At 39.3% G+C, this 23,487-nt stretch overlaps 1 protein-coding gene across 2 annotated transcripts; it reads right to left on the bottom strand.

Annotated features, from left to right (window-relative positions):
- Positions 1-4,346: 4,346 nt before the first annotated feature.
- prlra (prolactin receptor a) lies at positions 4,347-21,644 on the bottom strand. Of its 2 annotated transcripts, none has more exons than XM_041970733.1 (9): positions 21,306-21,644; positions 14,839-14,920; positions 14,014-14,146; positions 11,657-11,826; positions 10,765-10,931; positions 10,463-10,604; positions 7,963-8,059; positions 6,691-6,760; positions 4,347-6,585 (listed from the first exon to the last, which is right to left on the bottom strand). In XM_041970733.1, the coding sequence occupies exons 2-9, from the start codon at positions 14,897-14,899 to the stop codon at positions 5,548-5,550; spliced, it is 1,878 nt and encodes a 625-aa protein (XP_041826667.1). In that variant the 5' UTR covers positions 14,900-14,920; positions 21,306-21,644; the 3' UTR covers positions 4,347-5,547. The 2 variants fall into 2 exon arrangements, with proteins under 2 accessions (XP_041826667.1, XP_041826668.1); XM_041970734.1 differs by lacking the exon at positions 21,306-21,644 and adding an exon at positions 20,601-20,626.
- Positions 21,645-23,487: the final 1,843 nt, after the last annotated feature.

Below are 23,487 nucleotides of genomic sequence, written 5' to 3'. Positions count from 1 at the left end.
ATTTAAATTTCCCTCTGGATCAGTCAATCAAATCAATTTAATATAATCTCCTTCAGTTAATCAGAATAAAGAAAGGATGCTTAAGTGACATGATTGGTAACAGATGGTATGATCAGGGCATTTTAGACACTAGTCGTCTAGTGGGATTTTCATTCACCCTTTAGTGTTGACAGAGAATGATCTGAAAAAGAGAAAATAGCCAATGGGTAGCAGTTGTCTTGACAAAAATGTTTTGTTAATATCAGAAGTCAGAGAGCAATGTGCAAATTGGTTCGAAATAATGGAAAAGCAGTAGCAACTCAAATAACCACTTGTTACAACCGAGGTCTGCTGAATACCATCTCTGAACGCACAGCACATTGAACTTTAAAGCAGATGGGCTACAGCAGCAGAAGACCACATTGGGAACCACTCCTGTCAGAACAAATTGATATACTTAGGCTCACCAAAACTGAACAATAGAAGATTGGAAAAATGTTGCCTGGTCTGATGAGTCCTGATTTCATCTAACATTTACATGGTAGGGACAGAATTCTGCAAAATAAAAAAAAACATGAAAGGATCTATCCCGTTTTGTATCAGAAATTCAAGCTACTGGTGGTGGTGTTTGATGTGGAGGACATTCTCTTGGCATACTTTGGACCCTACCAATCATTTAAACATCACAGCCCACCTAAACAGTGTTGCTGTCCACGTGCATCCCTTTATGACCACAATGCACTCATCTTCAGATGGCTCCTTCCAGCAAGATAATGCTTGTTTTAAAGCTCAAATAATCTCAAACTGGTTTCTTGAACATGACAATGAGTTCACTCTAGATGATAGAAAGGGCTCTTATCAAGCTGTCTACGCTGGAAGTAGATTGGACATGTCATTACAAAACCCTCAGACAACATCACGCGAATAGCTCTTCACTGGACACCTGGAAGCAAGCGCGAGAAGGGAAGGCCTAAAAACACCTGGCATTGAAGTGTGCCAGCTAGGCTTCTAGTTAAGTGTAGTATCTAAGCATTGCATTAGGTAAGGCTTGTTTAGATTTTCTCCTTATAAGGGTCTGTGTTTCCAAGCTCACTGGAATGTTGAGTTGCGCACATGAAATTTGAAGCGCACAGACATTATAGGGTATAGTGTTGCTTGTTTCCTATACTGCTCTCAGGATTGGTTCCAGGATGTTCTTTGTCTGTGAAAGCATATAAAAAGCACTGACATATGTAGTCAGTTAGGTTTTCACATTGACAGAGAGACCTCAAGATTTCTACAGAAACTGTTTTTGATGCCAGACTTTTTGTAATCAATCTTATTCACAAAGCTGGTGTTTGGAAACTTTTTGCTTAAAACCATATTTCCACATCACCTGCTACTACAAGATATTTCATAAGCATTCAGGAATATGTTAACACAATACCCAGGAAGAAGAGACATAAGCAATTATCTTAAAGACGCAACTGTCTGTGACCATTAATCTGTTGAGTTTTTGAAGGCAATTTCCAAACAATTTAAGGTGCATCTTTTAACAGTGAGAAAAATTATTCACAAGTGGAAAACATTCAAGACAACTGTCATCTCAGGAGTGGACAGTGTGCAAAACAGCCATGTTTTTCTTTCTGAATAGCTTGTCATCTGGTTAACCATAAACTCCTCTGTATGTCAAACCTGAGTGAGATTCTACAAGCTATTGAATCATGGGATTACTTAGTTTTTCAACATAAATCTTCTGCCTTGAAGCGTGTATTCTTTTAATGACATTGAGCAATGTGATGTTTTTTTGTTTTTTGTTTCTTTTTTTATCCAAGGTTGTATTTACCTTATTGTATCACATTTTAGTTTCCTTTTGGATATCTTGATAAGTACAGCCTTAGAATTAAGAGAAAGTATGACAGTAGCTACAATTGCTGTATTATTTTTAAAATAATAAATTATGAGTTCCTCCTCCCTGAGCCGCCACCTTATCGTGGTGGAGGAGTTTGTACGTCCTGACGATCCTAGCGGCTATGTTGACGGGAGCTCATGCGCCTGGTGCCCATGGCAAACAGGTGTCTAGGGGAGGGACCAGACGAAGAGCAGCTCAAATCCCCCCTATGATGATGAGAAACAAGGACCAAGGTTTCCCTTGCCCAGACGTGGGTCACCGGCCCCCCTCTGGAGCCAGGCCTGGAGGTGGGGCACGGAGGCGAGCGCCTGGTGGCCGGACCTTTGCCCACGGGGCCTGGTCGGGCTCAGCCCGAAAGGGTGACATGGGGTTCTCCTCCCATGGGCTCACCACCTGCAGGAGAGGCCATAGGGGTCAGGTGCAGTGTGAGCGGGGTGGCTGCCAGAGGCGGGGACCCTGGTGGTCTGATCTGCAAAAGCTAGCTCTAGGGACGTGGAATGTCACCTCTTTGGCGAGGAAGGAGCCTGAGCTGGTGCATGAGGTTGAGCGGTTCCGGCTAGATATAGTTGGACTCACCTCGACGCACCAGGGCTCTGGGCTCTGGAACCACTGTCCTTGAGAGGGGCTGGACCCTCTTCCATTCAGGAGTTTCTCCTGGTGAGAGGCGCCGAGCAGGTGTGGCCCTCCGCCTTCTGGTGGGGGGAAGGGTCCAGACTGTTGTTTGTGCTAATGCATCAAATAGCAGTTCAGAGTACCCATCCTTTTTGGAGTCCTTGGAGGGGGTGCTGGAGAGCATGCCTTCTGTGGACTCCCTCGTTCTGCTGGGGGACTTCAATGCTCACTTGGGCAATGACAGCGAGAACTGGAGGGGCGTGATTGGGAGGAACGGCCCCCCTAATTCAAATCCGAGTCGTGTTTTGTTGTTGGACTTCTGTGCTCGTCATGGACTGTCCATAACGAACACCTTGTTCAGACATAAGAGTGTCCACACTCTAGGCCGTAGTTCAATGATCGACTTAATCTTAATTAAATGTAATCGTGTCCCCGGTTAGGTCTATTCAGGGGTGCTTGAGAGGAGGGTCCATTAGATAGTCAAACCTCGGATTGAGAAGGAGCAGTGTGGTTTTCGTCCCAGTCGTGGAACAGTGGACCAGCTCTACACCCTCTTCAGGGTCTTTGAGGGGGCATGGGAGTTTGCCCAACCAATCTACATGTGCTATGTGGACTTGGAGAAGGCATTCGACCGTGTCGCCTGGGGACTCCTGTGGGGGTACTCCGGGAGTATGGAGTGCCGGACTGGCTTGTACGAGCTGTCCGGTCCCTGTACGACCGGTGTCAGAGCTTGGTCCGCATTGCTGGCAGTAAATCAGAATCATTTCCAGTGTGGGTTGGACTCTGTCAAGGCTGCCCTTTGTCACCGATTCTGTTCATAACCTTTTTGGACAGAATTTCTCGGCGCAGCTGAGGTGTTAAGGGGATCCGGTTCGGTGGCCTCAGGATTGGGTCTCTGCTCTTTGCGGATAATATGGTTGTGTTGGCTTCAACGGGCCATGATCTTCAGCTCTCACTGGAGCGATTCGCAGCCAAGTGTGAAGCAGCTGGGATGAGAATCAGCACCTCCAAGTCCAAGACCATGGTCCTCAGCCGAAAAAAGGGTGGAGTGCTCTCTCCGGGTCTGCAAAAGGGTCCTGCCCCAAGTGCAGGAGTTCATGTATCTCGGGGTCTTGTTCACGAGTGAGGGAAGGACGTAGCGGGAGATCGACAGGGGGATCGGTGTGGCGTCTGCAGTGATGCGGACTCTGCATCGGTCTATCGTGGTGAAGAAGGAGCTGAGCCAAAGGGCAAAGCTCTCGATTTACCGGTCCAACCCTCACCTATGGTCATGAGCTGTGGGTAGTGACTGAAAGAACAAGATCGCGAGTACAAGTGGCCGAAATGAGTTTTCTCTGCAGGGTGGCCGGGCTCTCCCTTAGAGATAGGGTGAGAAGCTTGGTGATCCAGGAGGGGCTCAGAGTAGAGCTGCTGCTCCTCCACATCGAGAGGAGCCAGATGAGGTGGCTCAGGCATTTGGTTAGAATGCCTCCTGGACGCCTCCCTGGTGAGATGTTCCGGGCACGTCCCACCGGAAAGAGGTCCCAGGGAAGACCTAGGACGCGGTGGACGGACTGCATCTCTCGGCTGGCCTGGGAACGCCTTGGGATCCCTCCGGATGAACTGGTGAATGTGGCCGGGGAGAGGGAAGTCTGGGTTTCCCTGCTTAGGCAGCTGCCCCCGCGACCCAACTCTGGATAAGCGGCAGAAAATGGATGGATGGAGGAAATTACGAGTTCATAAACCATGGATTTACAAAGCTTTCACTCCACAAAGAATGCATAGTCTACGTATTTTCTTCTGTTATTGGTGACATCTGAATAAATATTCATTTTGTAATTTTAATTCAGTGTTTGGATGCACACAAAATAAACACTGCATTACAGCATCTCTTAAATTTATTATAAACATGATTTATACAGCAAGCTTTTTACAAAGATTTGATGGCTGTTTCAAACTCCATTGCTGTGTACAGATGTACAGATGTGTTGCTATACAGATACACATGCAAGCACTAAAACAGTACAGCATTGTACGGGAACATGTAAGCAACATGACACTTTTTCCTTTAAAAATAAAAAATCTAAACATCTTTGTAGAAACAACTTTTTTTGTATTAAATGTATATACATGCAAATCATCTCTGGGTAAAAAATAGAGCAATATTCACATTCTCAGTTTTCCTTTTCTGGAATCTCTTGTTAAACACACACACACACACACACACACAGACACACACACATATATATATATTAAAATTAGCCTCTTTTGGGAAGGACGGAAAATTAATTTTCCAAAAGATATTCCTTTATTTGGTGTTTTGATAATATTCATGGGAGCCTCATCTAACATATCAAAATCACACTGATGTTCAACTGGGTTCAAACTTGGGATCCATGGCAACAATAGCATGCAATTTACTTTGTTTTCATACTTATCCCACCATTCATCAGCCCCTAATATCCTATGAATGGGGGTATTGTCATGCAGGGAAAGCCCACTCTCGATGGCATAGAAATGGTTCATTGTATGATAAAACATCATTAATAACTTAATTTTTAATTTGCGAGACCTTACCTTGCAAGGTTACAAGTAGACTCATATAACAAAACTCACTGCACACCAGATTCCCTGGATTCCCTCACAGGACTCAAAGGTTCATGTTTGTCTTTCAGTTTGCTGCTTGACTGTGCATATATGTAGCAAGCAGCTTCAAAATGCAGTTTTCTATAGTGGTATAGAAAATTATTTAGAGTGTAATCAAAACAACAACATATAGTACCACATGATTTTTACAATTAATTCTGTTCTTAATTGTGTTGAATAAAGATTTTTTTCTTTAATGAAAATAAAATTCTTCCTTCTATTACAAATCAGAGTGTAACTGCATTAAATCAGTGAAAGACATCTCTATTACAAGAAGGAGATGAAAAATAAGTAGCTGTAATCCTTTGATAGCAAAATACTGTCTTTGTCAGTGTTTGAAGAAGTCATCCAGTGTTAAGTGTTTTTGTTCTGTGTCTCAGTCCTCAGGCCTAAAGCATGTCTCTAACAACACACATCTGCCAATTGGGCTCCTGCAGCACCTAGTAATTGGGCAGGGTGAACATTGTGGTGGTGTCAACATAACCACTGACTGCCCTTTCATCCAGAACTGGAAGAATGCAGGCAGTAGGCTTCTGTGGAGTGGTACTGATAGGTGCTGCTGCACTGGCATGCTGGTTGTCATACTGACACATGGTCACCTCTTTTTCAATCATATCACTCTGGAGGAGCAATAGGACTTTGTCATTGTTCATTCCCTTCACCTTGCTGTAGTCCTCTGCCAAGCGCGTCTCAGGGCAGCCTGAAGAAACAGGATGGAGAATTACCATATCCTGCTCATTCACCCTCTGCACTTCGACGTACTCAGTGGACCGGAGATTGTGCTGCTGTAGATTAGCAGATGTTCCTTTGCAGCTGATGGTAGAGATGTTAATATCACTGTGGGTCTGGAGCTGCTGCTGGGCTTCAGTGTGGGGACGGAACTGATGAAGCTGCTTGTTGCTGAAGCTAAACTTCCAGTAGTTTGATCCAAGACCCTCTCTGGTGCTGTGGCCAGGCTGAGTGTGGCAAGAGGATAAGGAGTATGGTGGGAACAAGGTGTCAGAAAGGCAGTGCTGTTTGGCCATCTCAAGTGAGCTCGGTTGATCAAATGGCGTTGAGCTGTATTGGGGGAGCGGCGAAAACACTGAAGGCCAGGTCTTCACCCTTCCACTAGACATATCAGGGCTAACAACATCCTCATGGGCATATGGCAGTGCTTCATCCTGCCTTTTTGAATCCATCTCCATTTGACTGCCCCGCTGATCTGTTTGCCACCCCTCCACTTTAGCCTCTCCACATTTATCCATCAGCAGGGTGTGACTGTCACAGCTGCCGTGGCCAGAGTCACTGTCAGATGTGGAGCTCTCAGATTTAAGGCAGTTATTGTGTAAATTCTTGTTTTCTTCCAGCATTAATTCTTGCTCCTCTGGGACATACACATCCAAGTATTCAACAAGCAAGTCCTCGTAGTTTGACATTGTAGTTGGAGGGAAATCAGACACCACCAGTGAGCTGAAGATATCCTCAGACTTGCCATTCTATGCACAAAGAGCATTCCCCAATAAAAGATTAGTAAAAATAAAGGTACTTAAATATTTTTCTCAGTGTATGTATATATATTAATCATAATACTGCTGCTTTACCTTAAGAAGTTGTTCATCAAATCCTTTGATTTTAGGGCCAGGGACTGGAGGCAGTATGCAGTGCTTTAAACTACAAATAAACAAACAAAACAAAAAAGCTTAAAGTCAGGGACTGTAAGCAGTAGTTAAATATCAGTAAAGTGAAATGATCATAAATTTTGCTTTTGGTTAAACATTTTACCACTCAACCTCATGATTTGAAAGCATTTAAACTAGTACAAAAAACCCAAATTTTTAAAAAAAAAAATTATTATTTAAAGAGTGCTTCTTTTGAAATTAAAGGCACAGATTTCACGACAGGTGGGTGACACCAATCCACGTCTATCCATCAACAAATCACAATTAATCTGTTTAACTCTGTAGTTTCATATTTGTAACTTAGACACAGGCTTAATGAACAGGGTGTAAATCTCAACCTTAAAATCAGCTCTATTTAATCATGTATTCATGGACTGTGTAGCTGTAACAGGTACAGCATTACAGTGGGAATATGACACCTGGTAATGGGGGAAATAGCCTTATTTAAACATCATGTGACAGCTAGACTCAGCTATGAAGTCACGTCGCATTTCCAAACTTCATTTCAGACCAATTTTCTATAAATGCCTAATGAATGTGATTAAAAAAAATCAGCAAACAGGTAAACTTTTTAATGTTCTGCATGATGAAGACCGCTTCATTCAGTGGAGTCGCTTTAAACATTTTTAAAGTTCATATCTCAGACAACCTGCAACACATACTGGATCAGAAATTCCTACAATGACGGTAGATTCAGCTTGTTTAGCTGTGCGCGTCTCCGCTGTGGACATGGCGTTCTCGGTTTAACACTGTAGCAGGAGAAATAACTCCGTCTGCTCCTCAGTGGAGCGTGACCGTTTCAATCTTCACCTCCACGGGAGAGTTTTAAAAAAATGTTGAAATTTTTGCCTGATTTTCACTTGGTTGACGTGTTTTCAGACGCGCTCTACCAGCAGGCGGAAGTGCGCTCCTATGTGCGTTCATGTGTCTCAGCGTGTGGCATCGGGGCGGAATTCACACAGAGAGCAGCTATGACATGTCGTTATGTAAACAGGATCCATAACAGCATTCTTTTTAAGTTTTAATGATGTAGCACAGTGTAAACCTGTTCTAGATGAAAGGTGACTTTTTGCAATTTTGAGGAAACAGAGAAGAGGCTTCTGTAGCATCAAACATTGATTAGTGCCACGATAAATGCATAATCAACTCAATAAACATTCCAATTTCCTACAAAATGTCGGGCATGATACTTACCTGTGACTGTTCATGTGAATCAACCAGGTGAGAATGAGAAAGATGAAGGCAGAAAAAACACTAATGAGGATCCAAACAGACTTTTCCCGATGGAAATCTGAAACCAGATAACAACGAGGAAACCTAAATCTCATTGAAATAATTGGATAATTACATGATCTGTTTGTTACAAAAGTAGTTCACAGTTTAATAATATCCAGAGGCTTAATCCTAATACAAATCTGTGAGGATATGATTAACTGACAACCAGACCACAAAAGTGGAGAATGAAATGTCCAAACATGTTCTTAGCTAAAGATAAGTCCATCCACTTCAAAATAACCGCCATGTATGTCTTTTGTCTTTTTGTTTAGCCCACATTTAACCCGTTAAGGCCCGACCCATGAAAAAATGGTAAGAAAAGTCAAATTTTTTAAAATATGAGGACTTTATTTGGCCCTGTAACAAAATTTAACAAAAAAAATTAACATTTTTTGGGGGGGAATGTCTACCATTTATTACCATGTAGTACATTAAAAATATTATAATGTGGTTTTCTGCTTCTGTGTATCTATTAGGGGACATAAGACATCACATTCTGTTCGAAAGGATTTTGAGCAAAGTTTATACCATAAATTGAAGCAAAATGTCTCAGAAACTGTATGTGACAAATATGTCACCTTGGGTTCTTATGGGTTAAATGTAGAACATATGTCCAGGATATCACTGCTTGGTCTCAAGAACTAGTCTGGTACAAATCTTGCTACCATCAAGTTTTAGATATTGTCTTGTATGAATTAAACAGATTACATTTATTAATACAATTAAATGAAAATTAAATGAAAAATACTTTATTGATCCAAGAGGGAAATTACAATGTTGTAGTAGTTTCTTTCTTTCTTTTTTTTTTTTTTTTTTTTTTTTTTTTTTTTTTGTAATAAAAAACAAAAAAAAAAGAATTAATTAGAAGAATTTAATGCTTTGTTCCTAGGGTGATGGCTGCTGGTAGGAATGACCTCTGGTATCTTTTTGTATTGCATTGGAATTGACAAAGCTTCACTCTAAACACAGTCCGTTGTTTCTTCGCTGTGTTGTGTAGAGGATACAATGAGTCGTCCATTATTTTCGGCAGCTTTTGCTGCATTCTCTTCTCAGTTATCCCAGCACAGAACCAGCCTTCTTGATCTGTTTGTTCAGTCTCTTTAAGTCTCTGGCTCTGATGCTGCTGTCCCAGCAGATGGCTGCAAAGCTGATTGCACTTTCCCCAAGAGACTTACTGAAGATATACAACATTGTAGTGCAAACATTAAATGATCTTAGCTTTCTTAAGAAGTAGAATCTACTTTCTCTCTTCCTATATGTGTCTTCTGTTGTGCATTTCCAGTCTAGTCTGTTGTCCCAGCTGAATTCCAAGGTACTTGCATTCCTCCCCTACCTCCACCTCTTTTCCTAGGATGTTGTAGATAGTGCTTTCTTGACTCCTGTTCCTCCTAAAGTCAAAAATCTTTCCCTACACCAAGGCTCAGGTCATGTATTCAGTGGCATTGGTTTGACTGTCTGTTAGTAACATAACTCAAAACGTTAGGGACAGACTTTGATTAAATTTTCAGGAAATGTCAAATAAGAAATAAGGAAAAGGGGATTAGATTTTGGGGGGTGAGCTGGATCACCACCTGCCTGAATCCAGGAATTTTTTTAAAGGACTTTTTACTGAAGAGAGATAGGGATAATTTGCCATTAGAGCTTCTAACAAAAAAGTAATGCCCCAAATCACTGGCAAATAAATAAATAAATAATACAATGGCTTGGTGGAGGCCTGTGCTCTCTGAGTGCTTCCAGTTACTTTTGTTTTGTTTATGTTCGAAATAAGGTGATTGTTACTGCCCCATCTCACAAATTGACTGACCACTTCTCTGTACTCGGCTTCCTGTCCATCCCTTATACGTCCCACAACTGAAGAGACATCAGAGTATTGGAAGTCTGAGGTGCACAGTGTGAAGAGAAATGGTGAGAGTAAAGTCCCTTGTGGTGCTCCACGGCTACTGACCACCATCTCAGACACAACCTTTCAGTCACAAGCTGAGGTCTGTTTGTTAGGTAGTCATAAATCCAGGTGGTTGTAGAGGAATTCACCTGGAATTTTTGAGCTTCTCACATAACAGAGCAGCTGAATTGTATTAAAGGCACTTGAGAAATCAGAGAATACGATCCTCAAAGTCCTGCCTGATTGGTCCAGATGAGAGTGGGCTCTCTGAAGCAAACTGAAACTGAACCCATTTAAAAACATGTTCAGCTCATTAGCTTTGTCCAGACTCCTGTCAGTCTGATCCCCCTTTAGCTTGAAGCTGGTAATCTTTTCCATTCCTGACATGCCAAATGTCAGATATGCTGAATGTTCCATTTTTTGTTTTATCTTCTATTTCATGGAAGGGGTATGAATATATCTCGTATAATATTGGACTAGCCTTTAAATAAATACACCTTATCTTATAAATGTAAGGATAATTGTTGGATATCTTACAGTCAGGAACTTCGGTGTAGGAAGTGGAGCTCCATTCACTCCAAAAGCCATGATCGGGCTTACAGCGCACCTGAACAAGGTATGTACCACCTGACCGCAGGCTGAAAATGTTGAACACCTTCTGCTGGCCTGCAAGGTGCATCTGAAAGCAAAAATTACAAATGGATTACAAATGAGGATATTGTACAATATCCTAACTTTTTTTTTGACATTTCAGATAGTTCATGTGACTTAATCAAAAGCATTGACAAATTTTCTAACCATCAGATCATTTCCCTGTGAATGGGAAATGACTTGCTTACCTCCCATTCATCTTCCCCTTCCAACTTAATACGGAGCTCATAGATGAGAGTGATCCAACCTGAGCGAGTGTCAGCTTTATGTGGTGGCTCCCATGACACTCGAAGGAAGGGCCAGCTTTTATCCTCCAATACAGCCACTGCTACCTTCTCAGGAGGGTTGGGCTTGACTGCAGAGGGAGAGAAAAAATGTGGATGAGGGAGACATAATGGGATTTGACTGAATAAACAGAAGACATCAAAAGGAGAATATTTGTAACTGAACGTGGGTGTCTTTTCATCTTTTACTGTGCAACTGCAAAGCAATGGATACCTCAAGCGGGTGGACACTGTCATTGCAGGAGTGACCTTTGAAAATGCTGATAACGTGTGTGCACTGACAGAATAGAGATAGAAATGTTTTGGCTTCAAGTTTTCCGTTTGGAGACACAATTTAAAATGTTGGGGTAAAAAGATACTGCTTCCACCTGATACCAAATCAGTGTAGCGATTCAAGACAAAGGGAAAAGGAGCACTTACAGATAAGCAGACTCAAGGCCAAAGTAGATACTTTGAGCTTTTATTTTATGACTTTACAATTCCTTCTGGATAATTTGTAAGCCAAACCATATGATTTTGAATCAGTAACATGGTTTCCTCTTTAAATATTTATATTTTACTATTGTCTCTCTGTTCTTTCCAGTACATAAAAGTGATCGGGGGAGTAGCGATAGACCTTTAAAAGCATTAACCACAGGGTAGTGCAGTATGTCCCTAATGCACCCACATGACTGTGTGATTAAGTACTTTTTGTTTTGTTTTTTTCCTAATCACAGGAAACAACATCTTCACAGGAAAGTTCGGTCTAAAACATCACGCTAAATCATGAGGACAGCACAGGACACATTTTCCTCACCGATGTAAACTACATCTATATCAACAGGGTCAGAGAAGGTGCTGCCCAGAGCGTTGGTAGCCACCACAGTGATGTTGTAGTTGACCCAGATGGATGTATCATTCTTATTAAAGAAACAGGAGTTCTCCCCGGCTGTGTGGTAGTCAGGACACTCATACACTGTCTCATAACTGTAAGAGAGGCAGGAGAACAGCATGTTACTCTGTGTTTGTATGCTTCTTTGTTACATTGAAACTAACAGTTTGTATAATTCATGCTGAAAAATGTTAAATTCTCTGCGGTTGTGCAGCACAAATTAAAAGATGAGAGGGCAATTTAAAGATACATTAAGGCCACTTTTTTTCCTGAGCTACAGACAGAAATGTGGAAAAATAACAAAAAAGATGTGGAGCCATTAACGAGAACAAATGAGATAAGTGGGCAGTTTCTGTGATTAAAGGAAGTGTGCAATTTCCTTCTTTTTACTGCACCATTCAATGTTTTGCTCATAAAAAGAAACTGAAAATAGTACAGCTGACGTTACTAGCAGGAGCACTTAGCAACCACTGCAAGTTCAAATCCCAGTAGGCCTGGGAGCTTTAACAACACAACCTGGAGTGAACAGACAGGAAGTTGTCCTTGTTGCTGTAGCAGCGTCTGGTTCTGATTGATCAAGGGGTTTGCAGAGAACAGGAAGATGTTTGCACTATTCTCATCCAGCAGTGATACTTGCTGTTAAAGCAGCTGACAGCCACAGATCTATTAAAGATGACAACTGCCTAAAGTGAAGTGCATTTGTTTGCTCTGTATTATGGAGATGTGTCTGCAATTACATATAACAGGGTTACAATCAATCAATTACAATCAATGAAATTGAAATTTCAACAGAATTATGCAGGTTAAAGTAAGTTGATGTCCCCATGAGCTATCAAAATGTCACATTTGAAAACAATGACATCATGGCAACACTGACAACCTTGTCAAACCTGGCTAAGTAAGCAGCACAATCTTCTGACTGATCTCGTGGACATTAATGAGTCAGTACCTGACAAATTACATTTGTCTTAGCTTATCAGCCTTGCTCACTTTTAAAATCCATGGTCACAGTGCCACATAACCCTTTACAATCTTTATCCTCTTACATGTGTCTACTGCCCTCAGAGTGAACCACTACCAAGGCTATAATACAACTGTGCAACCTTGAGTAAGTAGAGGCATCCTGTTATGACAGTAACTTTAGAACTACGCTCCATTCTTCTTTCACCAGGATGTTCGTGAACATGCAAATGTTTGGGCACCCCAAGCATTTTGACTTCTCAGTTAATTTTTTCCAGAGTTTTCTGACCTGAATTGGTTAGATAAGACAGCTGTTTGTTTACAGCTGATTTTGCCTTGTGACACACATTTTGAAATACTCTGACACCTCATAAACACAGCCTGATTAGAGGAACACAGCTCTTCTAATCAGCGACTCATCTATCTAACAATTAAGATAACTGACGCAGAAAAAAACAAACAGCCATTTCCGTAGATCAGGCATAACTAACTGATGGGGATTGACAGCAATGGCTGAAGAGTTTAATGTGGCTCTCAGTTTCAGCCGACCGAAATACAGTCAAAAGTCTGTAAAAAGACAACAACAGAGCAACGCAAGAATAATGGCCAAATTGTGCAGAACTCAATCTGAGAAATTCTTGGATTGATACAAAAGGTTTAGAAACAGATGTTTGACAAACAAGATGCTTCTAATACCGATTTACTTTTGAATTTATGGGTATTTTCCTTTTCCCCTAATTTCCAAACTATGTAATGATGTACCTAAATACATAAAAAAAATATTCATGAATGTATTTATTTTACTCGAAGTTATCGTCTACGCAGATTGTTCCAACAAAAAGATTTCTTGTTATTTATCAGTACTGTCCAAACATTTGCATTATCTCCTCCATCTTCACAAAATTAAATAGATTCCTGAAACTTTGATGCTCAGTGAAGCCGTAAGTTACTGAAAATCCTGTCAGTTTTATTTTATATAAGAGTGAAATTATTTAAGGAAAATACACAATTAAACTAAAAGTAAAACTTAGTAAGGTCATCCTCCACCAAGACCTGTGCCTTATTAATACAATTTTAAAAGTGATGTGGGTCACTTTAATGGATTCTTTATTTGCCCATCTCCATTTCTCCATCTTGATTTGTGAAATTAGACAATAATTATTAGACACTATATAACTATTAGACAAGATACATGAATGATCACACTCTGCCACCTTGATTCTTGCCTTTGCAAAAAAGTAAAACCAGAAAACAAAACAAAACAAAAAAAACAAACAAAAAAAAACCAGACAGAAGTCTGTCTGAAAGTGAAAGCTACTCACTTTTCTTTGCGATAGTACAGAGCATAGGTGGTAGGCAGACCCCCGTCAGAGCCTGGTTCCCACCAACAGGTGAAGGTCTCTTTTTCGGGAGAACGACATCTGGTCAACGTTGGCTTTCCCGGAAGGCTGTAGCCTAAAAGCAGACAGCACATAAAACAGGAAATAAACACTAATCAAAATCTAACACTAGACTAGGTGCTGGTGTGTGTGTGGTGTCAGCGGTAGGGGGATGTATGGGGCTGTGGATCAGGGTGAGGGCAAGGTGAATCTAATAGACAAACCGTTTTCACAGATGAACACCAGAAATTTTCAGGACAATGTTGCACCTCTGCTTTTTGTCTTCTTTGTCAGGTATGAATGGAGATTAATCCATGAGGCATAACATGGTTGTATGAAGAAGGTACTGATGGACCCTTGGATACTGGTGCAGATTGTAAAATTTACTTTAAAGAGGCCTCATGTACCAGTGAATGTATAAATTGCTAATTGTCTGTAACATCAAGAGAGTGCATGTACATGTACTGTATTAACTATGTTTTGAGAATCAGGAAATAACTAATGTTGTGTTTCCAAGTTGTTTTTTGCACATTTAATTAATTTGGTTATATACATATATATATATATATATATATATATATATATATATATATATATATATATATATGGATCCACATGTTCATATACGTTAATACACACTGACTAATGTTTTAAATTAAGAAATAAAGTTAATCTTACAAAAAGCCCTAGTTGGAGCCATGTAGAGACCTTATATTGTCATCAGAAGCTAAATATCTGTTTAGGTGTAAACTGCAGATAAACACTTACTTGTCCCCTCTGCATTTAGCATGAAAAATACCAGCAACCACAGCAGAATAACTTTCTTCATCTTGGCACCACAAGGCCTCGGCTATGGGATGGAGCAGAAAACAACAACAGGTGAGAGCTGTGGGATCTGTGCACTTGTCAGATCACTTGACCTGTAGTGTTTGAGTCTTGTAGAGTCTAAACAAGGAAGAAAAAAAAAAAAAAAACAACCCTGCCCTTTCTTGTTGAGGCATGTCCTGTTTGAAATAAAGGCATGATGTGAATGCTAATATGAACTCAAAGTAAGGTATGATTAGGTAGAAACAACAAGACGGGTTAGAGCTATTAGTAGAGAAGAAAAAGAAATTAAATAATGAATACTGTACTTCAGAATTAAAGAGTAATCGTGCAAAGAAAATATTTACACAGTATAAATCCACCCCCCTCTTTGTGGTCATTCAGCTCAACTTACAGAGTGCACACACTCTTAACAGGCGTAAAAGGAAACTCTTACCATGATCATATATCACCAGAAATACATAAAATAGACTCACTAAGGATTAAAAAAAACATCCTCTCAGTTTCTGACTACCTCCACCAGCTGGCACATGCAGAGTAACTGATTGCATAACCTGAATTAGAGCTTCAGAACAGAGAGACACGCAGCAGCTGCAGCAGCAGAAGGCTGGCTCTGCCTCTCACAACCGCTTAAACTCCCCTCCACATGATTTGTAAATCTACATTTGCCTATCCAATCGCAGATGTATTAGCAACTATTCTGCATGACCCTTCATCTCTAAAGTGATGCTGGAGGTAGGAAGAATAGGGAGCAGGAGGGATAATATGCAGGTTAAGTAGATGAGTGGATGCTAGCTGAAAATACTTGGGTCACATGCTCACTCACATGCTGTCTCCCATTCCTATGATTATGGCTGAATGACGTCCTGCTGTCTTTGTAGCACTTGACATGCAGAATGAACAGATTGATCTTTGACCTACTGTACATTAAGGTAAAACAATGTTGCTCAGGTATGAACAGGCTTATGTTTGAGAATGATCTTTAATCAAATATGAATGAAAACAATCTTTATCTATGACTCATCAAAAGCACTTGGCTCTGAAATATGTTCATTTCTTGACAGAGAGATGCAAAGTGTGGCTGTCAATTGTCAGGATGTTTTATGATATTCCTGCCAATTTGCACATGATTTGCATGGGACTAAATAAAACATAAAATGACAGAAATGATTTATTGGAGCAGGCGAAGAAATGGAGTATTAGATTTGACTTTACAAATATAACTTTAAACCACAGATTGTTTTTGACTATAGTTTTTTCCTATGCCAAAGATATTGTTTCCCTTAAAAACTTATGGCTTCAGTGAAAAATCTCTCATTGGTGTCCAAAACATTTTTGTTTTTTTGGGCTTAGATTTTTTACTATTGTTCACGTCATGAAAGTTCCCAAAAGTTTAATTTCTCTGTACCTTTTTAAAGTATTATATCATGCACTCTATGTGCAATGTCTACATCTAGGAGTGTCTGTGGTTTGTTGCTGTGGACGGATTTAACAATGTTTACAACAATTGTACGCTTTAGCATAAAGTAGATCAACATATTATTTGTTTAAGGGTGTGCCCATGAATGCAACCATCTTAAGAACAATTAGGGTGGCAAAAGTTTTGAAATGATTAATCTTTTTTTTAACGTTACAAAAATGACATTTTACAGGGGTTTATAGACTTTTATTTTCCCATCAACTTGACTAATAAGGTAGAAATTTAAGATACTGTGAACAGAAGGGAAATTTTGTACTTTTTAAAACAGAAGAGCATAAAGCAATAGCAAAAGTCAACTATTTGATCATGTAAAACCAAAAATCAATAAACTAAATGGAAAATATGTCCAGATGATCCCATAGTAGAAGTGATTGTTTTTATATACAATATGAGCTCCCCCTCCACCAACTAGAACTAGAAGGACCAGTTTTTACATCCTTGCATATCTACTGCTATAATATGTAACTGTATAAAGTCACAGGGTGTAACTGGGTACTCACATTTTTAAGGTTGCTTGCACTATTAAACTCCTAAATGGTTAATGGTTAACAATGGTTAATTTGGCATCAGACTTGCATCCAGTCTCCTCTCTGAATTTTACCAGCCAGTAAAAGTCAGTCCAATATTGACTCTTGTCTTTTCTCTTGCTTTGTTATGTTCTCTCTTTCTTTTCCTTGTTTCCTCCAATAATGTTGTCTTAGGTTTCTCTTCTGACTCAGCAAAGTGCAAGTTCAAAATGACCATTGTGTTGATATCCAGTATCTGGCACGTGACATGGTGCTGCAAAGCAAACCGCAGCTGTCACAGGATACTCCAGACTGGTAAAAAAAAAGTTATGAAGTGCGGTTTCTCAGCCTGGAGATGCTGCAGGGCAACAACGGCTCCAGAAGTTATGTAGTGTCACTCAGAATTATTACAAACTTTTATTGAAATAACATTTTCAGTGAAGAACTTCTCTGTAATGTATTACTTTTACAGTGTGGTATTAGTTCTTGAACTTAAGGATTTAAATACTACTTTTACCACTAGAATATAAACATAGCTTGTGCTGTGTCTGACTCTGACGTCTCTGAATGTAAATGAATGAATTCTACATTAACAATGTGCTGCAAGCCATGCTAGGAGTGTGGCTGCCTGTCATATCATGTCAGTGGGAAGACTTAATTAAACCTGACTTGCACAACCCTCACAAAGTGCCTGATGGTGACTGAAATATGAAAAACTTTGTATTTTTACACTTGCTTTGCAGGCACCTTTTTTTAAGGCTGTCACACTTTTAGAAAGCTCATCATTAACAGTGACTTAATTTCAATAACGTCATCATGATCTGATAATTGGCATTAAGATCAAGGCACTGGATTAGCCTCCTGCTGCATATAGCCTTCTTACGTAACCAGCAGCCCAAACTGAATAAGCTGCTAAGCTGGGAAAGAGCTGGACAATAGAGCATAGCATTTCCTTAATAAATGACAGGGGTCTAGGTGTTAAATTTATGTTACAACAAATGTCATGTATAGTATTTGTCAATCACTTCTCTAATATACTGTATATTCCATCACATTTATAGCCACTATGAAGCCAAAAGGGATAAAGGGACCTTTATCCACTTATGTATCTTAAAAAACATTATGACCTTGCTTATTAAACATTTAACTTTGGGCATATAAACACAAGAAAGGGATATAGAATCATACAATATTTAACTCATTAGGACTTGATACAAGAATCAACCGTGCTTGTGCAAATATGGACAGGAACTGATAATATTATCAGTTCCAATGAATACTGAAGGGAAACGGGGCGCTTTAAATTTAATAAAAATCTGCAAAATTAGTTTTTGATAAGTCATATGTTAGCTGCATCATTATTTTACTGTGCAATGTAAAGAGTGCAATATACAAAACAAAAAGAAACAAGTTAGTGGGTTTTTAACAGCCTATTTATGAATAATTGACTGCATGATGTGTTAATATCTGGGGCCTCTCAGTTTCTAAAGGTGAGAAGAGAATGAGTCAAATTACATGTTAAAGGCAAATGTGAGAAGTGACGCATAGCCAAGTACGTGTGTGCAACAGCCCCACAGCCAAAAAGCCCACCTTTGCAGTGATGACGAGAAGCCAAATTTCTTTCCAATGTACAGGAGGGCTGATTGACAGAGTTTAGTTACAGGAGTCCTAATTCTAAGAACATGTTTCCCTTTTCATGAAAGTTATGGAGAACAAGCAAAGAAGGGCACAATATATCCTCAATGATTTACGACGCATTCACATATACCTGTTTTACATTAACTTCAGTTTAGTACAAATAAAAAAAGTTGATGTGGCTGCTTAAGCACTAAATCCTTCTTGGTTTAAAGGTACAGAATTACCCCCTCCTTTCCTTTACAAGTAAAAGCATCAGTATTTAAACAGGAAAAGAGTAAAAATCATGTGGATCAGGAGGACTGGCACAAATCTTGTTCACTGTTGTAAAAACTGCTGGAGTGACGGTGCCCTTTCATCAGTACAGCATGACGTTTTGGCCATAAATTATTTTTCTGCTTGACTGAAGGTACATGTAACATAGGTACCTGAAATTACTCAAAGTCCTTTCATAACATGATCCTAACCTGCATTCCTGCTCAGACTGGAATACTCTCATACTTCCTGGTATTGTAAAAAAACTGGTTTGAACAGCAGCGCCAACGCCTTTCTAAGAACTGTTTTCTTGTATGTGGGTAGTCAAGGATAGAAAGGGACAGAGAACAACACTAGAGGTAGTGAAATAATTAAACGCCAAGAAAAAGACTTTAAAGGAGATAAACACCTGAGATAAATGAAGTTCTGGGCTTCAAAGTTTTTTTTCACTGTCAGGACAAATCTTAAATCAAACTATTGTTGAGATTGAACTTCAACAAAAAGGTCAGCTTTATGTTTTCTACATCAACTCAGACTCTGGCTCTGCTGTGGATCTAGACCGATTGTACGGAAACTATCCCTATTTTTTGGGAATATATATTCAAAGCTTATGAGTTGAAGAAGGCTGCTCATTCTGTTAAAAAAAAAAAGAAGAAAAAACAACAGAAATATATCCATGCAAATACAGTTTGCCACTATTTGTTATACTATTTCTCCTCATTAAAGGATTTATAATATCCCAAAAGTGAGCAGAAAACTGCACAAAAGTGGCACAAAAAAAGTAAAAATATGCACTGTGCTAGAACATAAATCTGCCTCCTTGACCTAAAAAAAATCACCTTGTGTCTTTCAGCTAGAATAATTTCAACACCATTTATTTTGTTGTTGCATGCAAATTTCCTGTAGTCGTACTCACTGTTCCTTCAAGTGTTTTGAAGTACTGAGAGTGGAAAAAAAGGTTCAGTTATGGCAAACACACACTTCTCTACCTGCATCATTAATGATCCCACTTATCTGTGATCGCTTTCATGTTGAGAAAGAAGTTTGTAAGATAAGGGCCACTACAACTCAACAGCTTTCCCTCAAGTGTTTTCTTAACTGACACATTAACTCATGTAAAACAGAACAAAGGAGTATTTTTAAATGAATCAGAATAGTGGAAAAAAAAGCAGAATTTTGATCTGATGGAGACAGATCTATTGGGATTTAACTATCTTTCTGAACATTGTACTTACATTCAATCTACCTCAGTATAGTGTTCTTTTTTTTAATTGAGGCATTCAGTAGGAGGACAAATGGATATCAAGGTAATTATTAAACAGAAAACACTGAAGTCAGAGTATCATTAAATACATTTCTTACAAACTGCGGTAACCTAGGTTGCAGGGAGAATGTATTACCATGAGACACTGCTGATTTTGTTTATGATTAATGCACATTACAACAGTTGACACCACCAACTACCAGCTTTTACATCATGCTTCTATAAATTTCCAGCCAAAGTTAACACAGGTTTCAAGTTTTAAAAGCATTAATAATGCTAATAATGCAGTTTACTTTTAATCAAAACAAATAAGCCTCTTCCTTGTTTGCACTTAAGGGTGTAACACACGGACAAAAAGTAGGCTGAATTGTGAAGGGCTCAAACTGACATGCACTTTTATTTATTTATTTTTTTTTTTGTTGCACAAATTTGATAAATAAAAAAAAAATTTATTGATAAATCTTTCAATAGGAATAATCAATGTTCAAAACAACCACTGAGAGCTTTCATGCCAAAGACTGGGTGATCTTATAATTGCAGCAATGGTCTGAATATAAATACTCACCACTCAGGTTAAATAAAGCCTAAAAGCGGAAAGAGTCACTAAGCTGCAGCAGCAAACATTGTAATCCTGCATTGAGATGATCATCCTGATGCTATAAGGGTCAGTACTTTCTTTCACCTTTTCTTAACTTGGCTGAAGTCTACTAAGCGTGGAGCACGTAACCCTATTAACACCGCTGACACCTCTACTCGTCATCCTCATGCACGACCAAGGAAACAAAGTGCAAACCTGCCTTCATCCCTAATACCAGAACATCACTTCCATCGCTTCTAACTAAACCCTTTAGATTAATTTTAGTGCTATCAAACGATCCACACTGGCTTGGATCATGAAATTTATGGAAAGTGATATGTTTTAAAAGAAAGATTTGTCCAGCTCTTTGGCTCAACCAAGTACTGAAGAAGCTGTGTGCACTTATGCCCAAGATGATATTGTTTGATGAAATCGTGATGTTTGTATTTAAATAAAATGACTTACAAAAACTTAAAAAAAATAAATTATATGCACTGCCTCTAGCACTACATGACAGCACCTGGGTCCAACTGGACTCAAAGCAGTCTGACTATCACTTAATTATGATGTCCCATCTTGTTTGAATTCATGCTTGTGTTGTTCTTACTCTCAAATGTAAGTCGCTTTGGATAAAAGCGTCTGCTAAATGACTGTAGAATAGAATAGATTTGTTTAAGTGTGTCTGTGGCTTACCGGCTGCTGACAGGTGTTTCAGTCTCGCCGTGGTGACTCCGATGTCGTCCGTCTAAAAAGGTGGAGTTACCGACTTGCACCTTTGATTGCTTTCCTGTGACGACTCATACCACTGACAGCGAGTAAGTCCGACAGCTCAGCTCAGCCGTCCCGTCAGAGGAGAAACCGTAAACGAACACCCGATCCCCGATGATCCTGAGGAGGGCGGAGCAAAGGAGCGCAGTCTTACTTTAGCCCCGCCCTGGACTCAGGTAGTTTCGGATTTGGGATCGGATCGTGGACCAACTTGTTGGTGCAGCTTGTCACTGACAATAAACAACGGAAGACAAGTTGGAGCGAAGTTGGATGCCTCTAAATCAGTGCTTCTCAATCCACAGATGTGTTCCTACTCCAGCACACGTGATTTAGATGAATGAACTCCCTCATCAAGTTATTTGCAAGCATGTCAAGGAGCCAATCATTTAACTCAGGTGTGTTAAAGTAGGTTAATAAAACATGGAGGGCAGTGGTTTCTGAAGACCTGGATTAATAAACATTAGTCTAAATCATTGCATGAATATGAATTTCAGTTGTTTTAGTTTAATTGTATTTAGATTAAAATGTGGTCGTAGTATTATTCATATTGTTTTTAGGCTATAGGGACATACGCACATAGCCACAAACATAGCTGATTTTGATATTTCTGATACATTTTTTAACATTTTATGTTACATTGGTCATTTTTAATCTTTTTTTCTTTTCTCCCCAATGTGTTCTTTAGCTTTTTTTTTTTAAATAATCCTTTTATGATTAATTTGAGTTATTTGATCTTATTTAATTTACAAACCTTTTTGCCTCTCATTTAGCTTGTATATCTGTCATAAATATTCAGTTTCAGTAAAGAAAACAGAAGCCAGTCTACAACATCTGTCCATGCATGCTCCATTTTTTGGACAAAGAACAGGACCCCAAAAATGTGCATAATTCCATTTTGAGAAAAACTCATATTCAAAGATAAAGTTTAAGTAATTTGATATATAAAATATTTTGGTATACAAATAATAATTTTAGTGTAATCTTGTAAAATTTTAGGAGCATATCAAGACCTGATGAAAGGAAGTTTTAAGGTTAAGCTCTGGAAAAGCTGTAGCATGGTTACGGTTAGGGGGCGTGTCCAGGAAAAAAATGTAATCTGATATCTGATTGTGCTAGAAATGCAACACTAATGTTACTGGTATGTGTTGCCGTAAAGGATAAGTTACAACAAGTTAAGTGATTTGCGATAACTCCTCTGGAAATAAAAGGGGTGCGATTTCCACCTAACAAAATCATGTCGGTGTGTATGTGAGAGACTGAGAGTTCAATGGAGCTTTTTAAAAATGTAAACAATTGCTCATCTATCATACAAAACCATTTATATAGTGGTAACAACTACAAGAATGTTCCCCTGTAGTAAACTATTACAACTTGGCCTTGATAGTTTTGGCCTTTGCAGGTGTAAGAAATGATGTACTCATTATCCAGTGAGACCTTGGTTTTCTTTGCAAAACAATAAATGTCACCTCTCCTCAGGGCAACTGATAGTGCCTCTTTGCTGCTAGCTTAGCAACTTTTCCTTTTGCAAATATTGTAAACCACATAAAACACTTTTATCTTTCACTTGTTCCTCTTACTAGGAGCTGTAAACATACTATGGTATCCCAGCACTTGACAGTCTACTTTCCTTCCAGAGTACAATTTGTCCCCAATCCCTCTCAAAGCTATGCATTAATGTGTAAGTGGAATTTTGTATCTATTTAATATATTTTCACATGAATATGTAAAAAGATCAATCAATAAATAGTTGCTTTCATTTTGTGTTTAATTAAGAAAACAAAAAGACAGCTATATGTCAAAACATAGGGCCTTTGTGTTGAGATCACAAACTGTGGCCATCAGGTTAATTCATTTCAAAGAGCAATTTGTTTCCAAGGAAACTTCAGATCCTGCTGGAAGGATATTAAAGGAGACAGACTGATTCCTTTAGGAAATGTTAGGCATCTGTGCATCTAATTATTGTCTGTTCAGTGAAACTTCCTTTTTGCTGATTGTGTTCTCACCCTGGGAAACCACTCCTTAAAAGATCTTACAGGCTTTGACATAAACACGCACACACACATATGCATACTCAAAGATGCACAAGGGCTGAGAAAGGAAGTTCCCA

Source organism: Melanotaenia boesemani, chromosome 19 (assembly GCF_017639745.1).
Source record: "Melanotaenia boesemani isolate fMelBoe1 chromosome 19, fMelBoe1.pri, whole genome shotgun sequence".
Taxonomy (NCBI): domain Eukaryota; kingdom Metazoa; phylum Chordata; class Actinopteri; order Atheriniformes; family Melanotaeniidae; genus Melanotaenia; species Melanotaenia boesemani.
This window is presented reverse-complemented; position numbering and strand designations above follow the sequence as displayed.

What these genes read in the sequence shown, in the direction of transcription:
- prlra (XM_041970733.1), bottom strand. Translation starts at nt 14,899, where the DNA reads ATGAAGAAAGTTATTCTGCTGTGGTTGCTGGTATTTTTCATGCTAAAT. An exon ending in CTACACCGAAGTTCCTGACT is followed by an intron (nt 8,060 to 10,462) that starts GTAAGATATCCA and finishes ATCTGGTTTCAG; the next exon opens with ATTTCCATCGGGAAAAGTCT. An exon ending in ATTCACATGAACAGTCACAG is followed by an intron (nt 6,761 to 7,962) that starts GTAAGTATCATG and finishes GTTTATTTGTAG; the next exon opens with TTTAAAGCACTGCATACTGC.